Source organism: Hordeum vulgare, chromosome 1H (assembly GCF_904849725.1).
Source record: "Hordeum vulgare subsp. vulgare chromosome 1H, MorexV3_pseudomolecules_assembly, whole genome shotgun sequence".
NCBI classification, from domain to species: Eukaryota; Viridiplantae; Streptophyta; class Magnoliopsida; order Poales; family Poaceae; genus Hordeum; species Hordeum vulgare.
Window position 1 is genome coordinate 482,165,728 of NC_058518.1, and position 9,450 is coordinate 482,175,177.

The 9,450-nt window shown below is 42.3% G+C and overlaps 1 protein-coding gene across 1 annotated transcript; it reads right to left on the reverse strand.

Moving 5' to 3' along the window:
* Positions 1-7,073: 7,073 nt before the first annotated feature.
* LOC123447697 (putative rRNA methylase YtqB) lies at positions 7,074-9,218 on the reverse strand. Its single transcript, XM_045124331.1, has 6 exons — positions 8,972-9,218; positions 8,826-8,889; positions 8,439-8,631; positions 8,034-8,107; positions 7,775-7,930; positions 7,074-7,594 (listed from the first exon to the last, which is right to left on the reverse strand). Exons 1-6 carry the CDS (start codon positions 9,138-9,140, stop codon positions 7,471-7,473), a joined length of 780 nt encoding a protein of 259 aa, XP_044980266.1. The 5' UTR covers positions 9,141-9,218; the 3' UTR covers positions 7,074-7,470.
* Between the last annotated feature and the right edge of the window lie 232 nt (positions 9,219-9,450).

Here is a 9,450-nt window from a genome sequence, read left to right on the forward strand (position 1 = left end):
GAGGCGGGGGGAGGAACCCTAGCGGGGTTCTCCTCTCCACCGAGATGGACTTACTAGTAGAACAATATTTGACTGCAACTAATAACGTACCATCCCTTCAGAGAATCATCAAGACATTCTACTTCCTCTGCCCAACCGGAACTTTATGTCTCCCCCAAGTATATGACATAATATTAGTCCTCGGTTCAGCGATTCGCACACACGATCCAAACCAACAATCTCTTTTATCAGTCACACCAACAGACAGCATGCCATGTTTACAAAGGACCACGGGCGGGTTCATGAGATATCAATATTCAAGATGTTGACATGTAATCACGGAACACTTCGAAACTTGAAAGACTACTTTTGAATCTATGTCAGTAATGAACTACTATTCCATACATTCTGAACAACGGTCAAAAACCCTAAATATGTATGCATATATACAAACACCACTTAAGTTAAGTCTCCTCGTTTGTCTTTTATCTTGCTATATGTGTGTATGCAGGAGTATTTATATGCTAAGCTACCAATAAGTCCCAAATTTGTTACCGGTAGTCTCTAATTTTTTTTTCATGGTCTGCTGATATTGCATTCAAATGTTCTTTGTACAAGCGACATGTTGAGAATGCAAACTACCCTGTAGAACGTGGAGCTGAAAAGACTTGTACTAGAATCGACAACAGTTTTATAGAGCTCCACAACAATTCAGAATCATCCGATTCAAAAAAACAATTCAGAATCAGAGTTTGCATTGTGGCAGTTCATTCATCGTTTCTTGTGCAGGAGAACTAGTGCTGGAGCAACTGGCCTGTAGCAGCAGCAAATTTCTGTTAATAACTAATGACCATATACAAATGCGAGAATCCTCTGCCGTCAGTTGCCGTCCATCCCATATAAATCGAAGCATAACTCTGCATTTCCATAGTGAGAAGGCGCAGTAGCAACCCAGCACAAAGGTGTTAGTGTGGTCTAATAATTCAGACTTCCCCATCCCATTTTTCAGAGTGGAGCTTTTGCGAACCAACAAGTACGTAGTATGACGCACAAACTATTTGGGCTCGAAACATCGGTAAACCGACCACCTTAAAAACAAGATGAGGGAAGATTTAAAATCAGTAAAGTGTTCGTTAATAAATTCGAAGTGAACAAAGGCTAAAAAAATAAGAGGAAGAGCATGTCTCGAAGTGAACAAAGGCTAAAAAAAGGAGGAAGACCAAGTTCAGACATGCTCAGTTCATCTGAGTTATCAGATGTATATGTGACGACCCAAGTTGTCACTGAGCTTTTCATCATTACAATGGTGTTCGCCTTACATGGGGTGAGAGAGGCTCGAACTCTCGACCTCCCAGGATGACTCACGGTATAGCTATGAGACCTACGCGCTAGCCAACTGCTCCCTCACCCCAATGGGTTTTTTGGGAGCGAAACAAACATCCTTCTTATATAACGAAGACCATTGCAAACCACAGACTGCTCCTTACGGTTCATATTTTTCGATCATGTAAGCTGACAGCTAGTTTTGAGGCCTATATTTTTGTTCCTGAATTTACTGCCAACTCTATTTTGAGAGGCACTTTTACTACCAACTTGTATGTGACTGCATGTGTAATTAACGCTCCATGGAGAGAATTCAAGGGATGCAACTGTATCCTGTCAATTCTCATTCAGCTAAAGACCCCAGGCTTGCAACAGCTTTAGTTGACAACAGAAGCAAAGCCCAAACCCACAACGACTGCCGCTCCAGCAGTTGTCATCTAGTAGTAGTAATTCATCTCTACTAATAAAAGCACGAGAGGGTAGATCCAACTAAGCATATTAACCGTCTGATTACTAATCTAATGGTTTAAATTCTTTGTTAACGAAATTGATCACTAGGGAAACCTAATCCCCTCGCTAACGAAACGATAACCCTCTCGTCCCCTACTCTCTTCAACTGCACGACCCCTCCGCTCCCGCCGCTCGGCACCCGCCACCCCACCCCGCCAACCGCTCGACCCGGCCGTCGCTCAGCCCGCCGCCCTTCTCGCCGCCGCAACTGCTTGATCCTCGCTTCCCTTTCTCGCCGCCAACCGACGTGATGCGGCACACGCCCCCGACACTATCGGATCAGACTAGGGATTAGCGAAACAGGCATGGGAATGGGAAGCCGTTCCCGAGGTATACGACGAGGGACGACGGCGTCAAGGTTGTGCTGTGGCGGGAGAAGAGGTGCGGAGACGACGCCCGCGAAACGGCTGCTGGACCCGCCGAGATGGAGCAGCTACGGCGAGTGGGGTGGGGGACGGGTGGGTGCTGGCGAAGAAGTCCGGGTGACGTACGATATGGTGGAGGCCGTGCACGGTGTGTGGTCCGGCGGCTAGGATCTTGTTGCCGTCCGGTTCGTCGAGCCGCTCTGAGATGGATAGAGCAATGGAGATTCTTGAGGTACGTAGGTATGGTTCATAGATGGACAAAGCAAATTTGAGATGGATGGAGCAAGGGAGATCCCGAGGTGCGTAGATCCTTGACGGAATGTCTGTGCTTTAACCAGGATCTTGCCGTCGGAAGAGGTGGTCAGCCAGCAGAAGATGCAGGTCAAGCAGTAGAGGTGCCCGCACAGCATCACCACCGGCTCCGTTGCCGTCTCGAGGCAGATGCTGCAGTCCCAGCATGCCGTCGTCACGCCGTCAGGTACTCCGACGATGCCTTCACTGAAGATGCAGCGCTGCAGCTTGTCGGCCTACGGCCATTTCTCCTTGTCCCTGGTCAGCTCCGTCATTAGAAGATCACAACCTGACCGAGTACCAGAGAAGAGATCGACCTTGTGAGAGAACGATGCTAATTAAGAGCTGGTGCAGAGAAAGCAAACCAATCTATTTCAGATTATACAACACACATACATATTTGCAGCTGGCTACTATTCGTAGATCCTTGACGGATTGTTTGTGCTTTAACCAGGATCTTGCCGTACAGGTCCAGAGTGCTTAATTAGTTGCGACTTGATGCAAGAGATGCTTCATAATCTATTTCGAGTTTGATCATCCTTCTAATTGTGTATTTGTGTGGCAGAGAATTATGATTTTTTTATGTAAATGGTCATTAGTCATAATCGACAATGCTGGATGCATGGGTATTTTAGTGAACTAGATAGATAGTTTATGTTGTGTGCCAATTGCCATTAAATGTTGACAGCTTAGTGCTGACTGCTAATCTAGCAAATTCTTATTGTGTTTTATACAATTGAGTTTTTAAGGACTGGCCTCTTTGATTTGTAGCACTTCTGTTCTTAGCCCATTGAGCTTGTTTGATTGGTTTGATGAGATTTGTTTTTGTATGACATCGGTAACTTCACTTTTCAGAATTGGAGCTTCACACAGGTGATGTGGTTCCTTTGGGCATTGATATATGCGCCGTAATATATGTACATTAAGGAAAACTGAATTAAAATTTCAATCGGAGTAGAAGCCATGATCTATGGACCATATACATTGTAATCTGCTTCACTTCCACTTTTTATTAGGAGAATTTGCAAAACCGGACCATGTATCAACACCGATTGGAAGAAAGGTTAGTCCATGAAATTTACCTTTTTTGTCTTCCATTTTTATACTCATCACATATTTATATATGTTCACCATGGTTGAAGTTTGCTAATATTATTATGCAGAAACAGTCTGTTCCTTTGCACATGTTTTGCTAGCTAGATTGTACAAAAAAAATACAGTGATGGAAAAATACAACCATGTAACATTAATGTTGGGAGGATAATATTAGGTAGAGATTCTTGCATGTGCATGTAACTTCAGGTCAACTTTAATGTCAATGCAAATGTAATTATGATCATGCATCAAACACGAGCAGTCCTCATATCATTGGAACATTTAGGTGTCTTTCTCTTGTGTGGTGTTATTGCTCTATTATTTGCATTGCTAAAACTTGGTCGTAAACGATGTTATATCCGAGAGAAAAGATACAGTGACTCAATTATACAAATGATTCTCTGAGTATTCAGTACATGCTTCTCTGATTGTTGGTAAAGATTGGTGGTATTGCTTCTCTGAATTAACTTATATCCAACGGTACATGCTTCTCTAAATGTTGGTAAAGCTTGATGGTATTTTCAGTTGGTACAGGTATTTATGAATGCAGTCAATTTAATTATTGAGAATTGTACGTACTGATGCACATTGTGATTCCAGCTTCTGGAGAGAAAGGAACTACTCTCCTATTTGCATAGACAATTGTTTGACTTGCAGGTTATTTTCCATGAGAATTCCACTCACCAAGTTGGAGCCTCTATCAAAATCGTAACATGCGGCAGGTTGCTACTAAATATCCATATAAAAGAGGATTGGTGTTATATAATGTAAGTAGCAGATTTTGTTCTTGCTCTATATTTTTTCTTTGTGATCCATGCTATGTAACCATTCTTGTGTAGAGCCAGCAAACGAGGGCCCGTGAAGAGCTGGCAAACGAGCCCCCCTGAAGAGCCGGCAAACGAGCCAACGTGTGTGCCCACGGCCCGGTGGCGCGGAGCCCCCCGGGCCCAGCTCCATGCCGGTTCGAGATTAATGACCATTAGTTTGGCTCTATTTGTTGTCTCTGTTAAATCACAATGCATGCTACAAGCCTGATGTAGTTTAGCTATATTAATAGTCTCTATTATCTCCTGAATTAGCACAAACACACAATTGATAATGTTCTAATGAAATTTGCAACCATGTAGTTATCTCTTTCCTTGATTGATATGTAAGCATAAGATTTTGTTCATTAAAATCGTTCGTTGTCTTTTTAAATTGTTCTTGCATGTCTCTATCTCACTAGGGTCGCCAGATTCTGTACAATCTTTCTCTCTGCTTTTACTTCATGATTCTGCAGACGTATATATGAATGATATGCCGAGCAATATTCTTTTAGAGAAAGATATGCTGAGCAATATCAGATCTTCACAAGCAAGATAGCAGGACCATGGATTGCCTAGGCCAGTGGTAATTCACAAAATGCATGATGTTTAATGGGAAGCATCCGAGACTACCAATGTCCAGTAGCAAGATCTGATTTTATAGGTGATCAAACGAAGATGGGTGTACGTGCATCCACTTTTAGTATAAACTTAGAAAATATATGATGGCTGCTTTGATATTTTCCAGAATAGTTTGGCCCTTTGGGACATACTTTTAGTATAGACCTAGAAAATATATGATGTCTGCTTTGATATTTTCCAGAATAGTTTGGCCCTTTGAGACACTCATGTGTATTGTTTTTCTTCCAAGAGATATACATGTCAAATCATTGGAATTGGTCGGAACAAACAAGGTATGCAACTAATTTACCAATGTACTGACCAAACCTGGTAATTTGACAAATCCATACAACTGGTATGCACCAATGTTCGAATTTCAAAACATGAAGGATTCATCTTTTCTGGATTATGTTTGAAGTTGACTATGCCCAACGATCACAAAAATATATAGTTCCAGTTTGTCGCATGTGTTGCAGTATTGATCTATGAGCAAGGCTCAAATAATACTAGAAGAAGCAATACTAACTTGCAAAAAAGACAAAGTTGATCTTAAAAAAACTTTTTGCTAAACATGATTATGTTTACTTGGTTGGTTCTTTTATCTTTGGAGCAACCAATCATTTATTTGTTTGTTTTCATAAGCTTTTTTAACTTATGCATACCGTGAGAAGATAGTGGATAATAGGGTTTTAATTATCCCTTTGGCTCTTACTGTACTTTGATTCATTGTAATTACATAAGAGAGGGTGTCTCTCGATCCATCCATCCTCCCTGACTGAACGGTGCTCCATGAGCGGCCGCTGCACGCTCCATGGTAACACGCCAATCTTCCCTCTCTTCTCAAGGTGCCGTCATCCTGATGCAGTGTGGTTTTGGTGATGGTAGAGGTGACCGTCGTCGTGGCGGCCTTGTCGGGCTCACCAACACTGGACGAGGTGTTGCGTGTGTCATATACGCTGACACGGTGAGCATGCCTTTTAGCCTGATTCTAAGTAGCTGTGGAAGTATTACATGCAACCATCAGCATGCTTTTTAGTCTCAATCTAAATAGGTGTGGAAGTATTACATGCAACCATCGGTTGAGCAGAAATGTCTACTAGGTTGGAGATTATGGATCATGAACAAAATCTAATACTTAATTTCTTAATGAAATAAAAGAGCACAGTTTATTAAAATAATTGAGTAAGAGATTGCTCAATGAGATAAAATAAACATTGCTAATTAAAATAATTGAGTGAAAGATTGTTGACTCGGTCAAAATCAGTGACCCAATTTCAAATTGATGACTTCAATTGAATAAAAGGCCTCCAATTTTGGAAAGATTAGTGATATATTATATAGATTAGTAATTTATGACGTTGATATATTATATAGATTAGTAATTTATGACGTTGCAAGTACAAGCTAACTACTAAGATGAAAAGAAAGAATGACAAGCCCCTGAAGGAAAATGAAAAGGAAGAGTTCAAACAGTGGAGGAGATGAAAAAAGATAACAAGGTTCAGACATGCTCAGTTCACCTGATGTGAATCAGGTGGATATGTGTGACGACCCAAAGTTGTCACAGAGCTTTTCATCACTACCTTGGTCTTTTTTATTTTTTTGTATGGGGTGAGAGAGGCTCGAACTCTCGACCTCAGGATCACGCACGGTGTAGCTATGAGGCCTACGCGCTAGCCAACTGCGCCAACACCCCAATTTGTGTTTTTTGAAGCGAAACAAAATATCTTGTTCATGACAGGACCATGCAAATCATGGATGGCACGCTTTGTTTCTTGATGTATAGTTCCTTTTTCTTGATTTTTATATTGACACGAACACAAACCATGGATGATTTATTTCCCTACGACTATTGTTTCCTTATTATTTAAAGTCAAAAGTTCAATTCAACCATGGATGCCAATCAGGTTCTGTAAATTCTGCATGCAAAACACCTTCTCGAATTTGTTCAAATCTAAGATAGTAATACACAGATCAGTGCTTCCATAGGTAGATGCGGGAAGAGCACAAGAGCAGTGCCATTCTACCAACTTGATCGTTCTAGCCCTTGGTTCAGCGATTCAGAAACGATCCAAACCAACAATCGTTTTTATCAGTCACACCAATGGGCAGCTGGTACTGCTTCCAAGGAGCACAGGTTTATGACATATCAGTGTTCAAGATACATGCATATAGTTACACAGCATTTTTAAGCTTGACAGACATTGCATCAAGGGTCATTTGCGTGAGCACTGACATTTCGGTGAACATAGTAGGCCAGAAAATTGCACGTTGCATCAAGGGAGTAATCCCTGGCAGCAATCACCAGATCACGACCCTTGCAAGCTCCTCTATAGATAGTCACCACAGTGTCAACCATCCAGTTACAGCTGACTGTAGCCTTTACATAATTCCTTTTTCTAGCTCATAACCATAATCAGAAATTCTCATTCATCAACCGCAACAGGGACTCCCAAACTTGTGGAGCTTCAGTGGGACTGCGATCATTTCTTGTGCAGGAGAACTAGTACTGGAGCAACTGGCCTGTTAACCATTTCAAACTTGCAGCTCACCCATGTATCAACAGGCAAGCTTGACGCAAATGATTCAACAATATCAAGTTCATCCCTACAGATGAGAAAGCGAAGAAGATAAATGGATTCAGTCTTAAACGATAGTTGATTGAAGTATAATGTTAAACAACAAGATTCTGATGGCATGTTACAAATATGTCTATAATAAATCACTGAAAAAGGCTAACAATCATCAATGCCCATGAGAAACCATAATATTTGAGCTGACATTTACCTTCCACCCAGATGCCCAATGTAGACAAGCACACTTATGAGGCCCCCTGAGCTAACAATTCTGCTGGCAGCTTGCAATGCGAGCTCAGTGGTCTTAGGTACTGTGATTATTGTTTTATCTCCTCCTGGAAGGTAGCCGAGATTGAATGCTACAAGCCTAAAAATACATATTCAGGATCGTAGTTACTTGAGATACCAATAACAGGATACTGTTTCACTGAATCATATAACTAAAACTAATGAAAGTAAAAGAACTTCACCTGACAGGAGAACCTTTTGGAACAATATCCTCCATTCTACTGTGACATATGGAAAACAACTTGACTAGCTCCTTCTGTAGCAAAAAACATATAGAGTTCAGACAACACATAACGCAAAGTGAGGTTTTATGAGAATGTAGCAGTCAGCCTTTTTCTTTTCTTCTTCTTCTTCTAAATGGTAAGGTTCGGGTAGCATATCACAACGAAAACATTTAGACCAAGAACATTGGCGGACTTATGTGAGTTTTGCCAGAAGAAAATAATTATGTACACTGTTTTCTCTACGCTCATTTTTGGTCACCTCTTTCTCAAAGGAAACGAATAAGAGAAACCAAATTGTATAGTAGTTAGACAAACCATCAACAAGTGTTATGTTTCCTGCAGTTGCTTCAAATGCATATATACCTCGTGGGTGTCGACGGCCATGTTCAGAAAAGAGGAAGTGTTATCAATCGCGGAATCTTGGATGTCCATCCCATAAACACGCCCTCGCCCAGTTTCATCGGACACCATCTTAAGCAAAGCAAACGTATCATTCCCGTTTCCGCAGGTGGCATCAACAACCGTATCTCCTTTCCGAACAATGCTTCTCCACACCCTAACCGGACAAAAATGTAACAGTTGGTAAGTGGCAACACACCCTCAAACTCAAAGAGTAGTCTGTAACAGAACAGGCATCTCACCTAAATGAATTTTGCAAAGAAATGCACATGAATTGTAAATCTCAAGGGTAAATAGATGGCATACTAACACTACCATAGTGCAAGGTGATTCAGGTTGAAGAGTACCTACGCGTGGGCTACCTCGGTGGCCTTGCGCTTGCCGGTGACGAAGCCCACCACCGCCTCCTCCACCCCTGCAACCAAATCCCGGTCACGACATCGCACGCCTGGCACGCGTTATTAAGGGGGAAGTAAATAAACAGTATAAATACGGACCTGCGGCGACGAGTGGGTCGGCGAGATGCGCGGCGGAGAGGTGCCGCCGATTGGGCAGGACGAGCAGAGGGGACGGGATGGAGCTGGGGACTCGTCGGAGAGGGGATAGATTTTGGGGGCGGCGGAGGAGCAGCGAGAGAGGAGGGCGCGGCAGCGACGGCGGAGGCATGGCTGCTACCGCGGCGGCGGCAATGCGGCAAAAGGGGAAAAGATAGAACAGGTTCAGAGGTGCTCGTTTCACCTCATGAGACCTATTCCCTCCTTTCCAAAATAAATGTCACTCACTTGATATAAAATTTGTATTAATTTAGTTATAATAAGCTCGGGTGAACAATAAATAGGGCACATAAAAAAAGTGTTCTTCTATACCTGTCGTGGGTATAAGTCTGACAGTAGATGTGTAGGGTATGAAAGGATGGGCAAAGCCTTAGCTACGGCGAGGTTGTATGAGTTCAGGCCCCTCTACGGTGGAGGTAAAA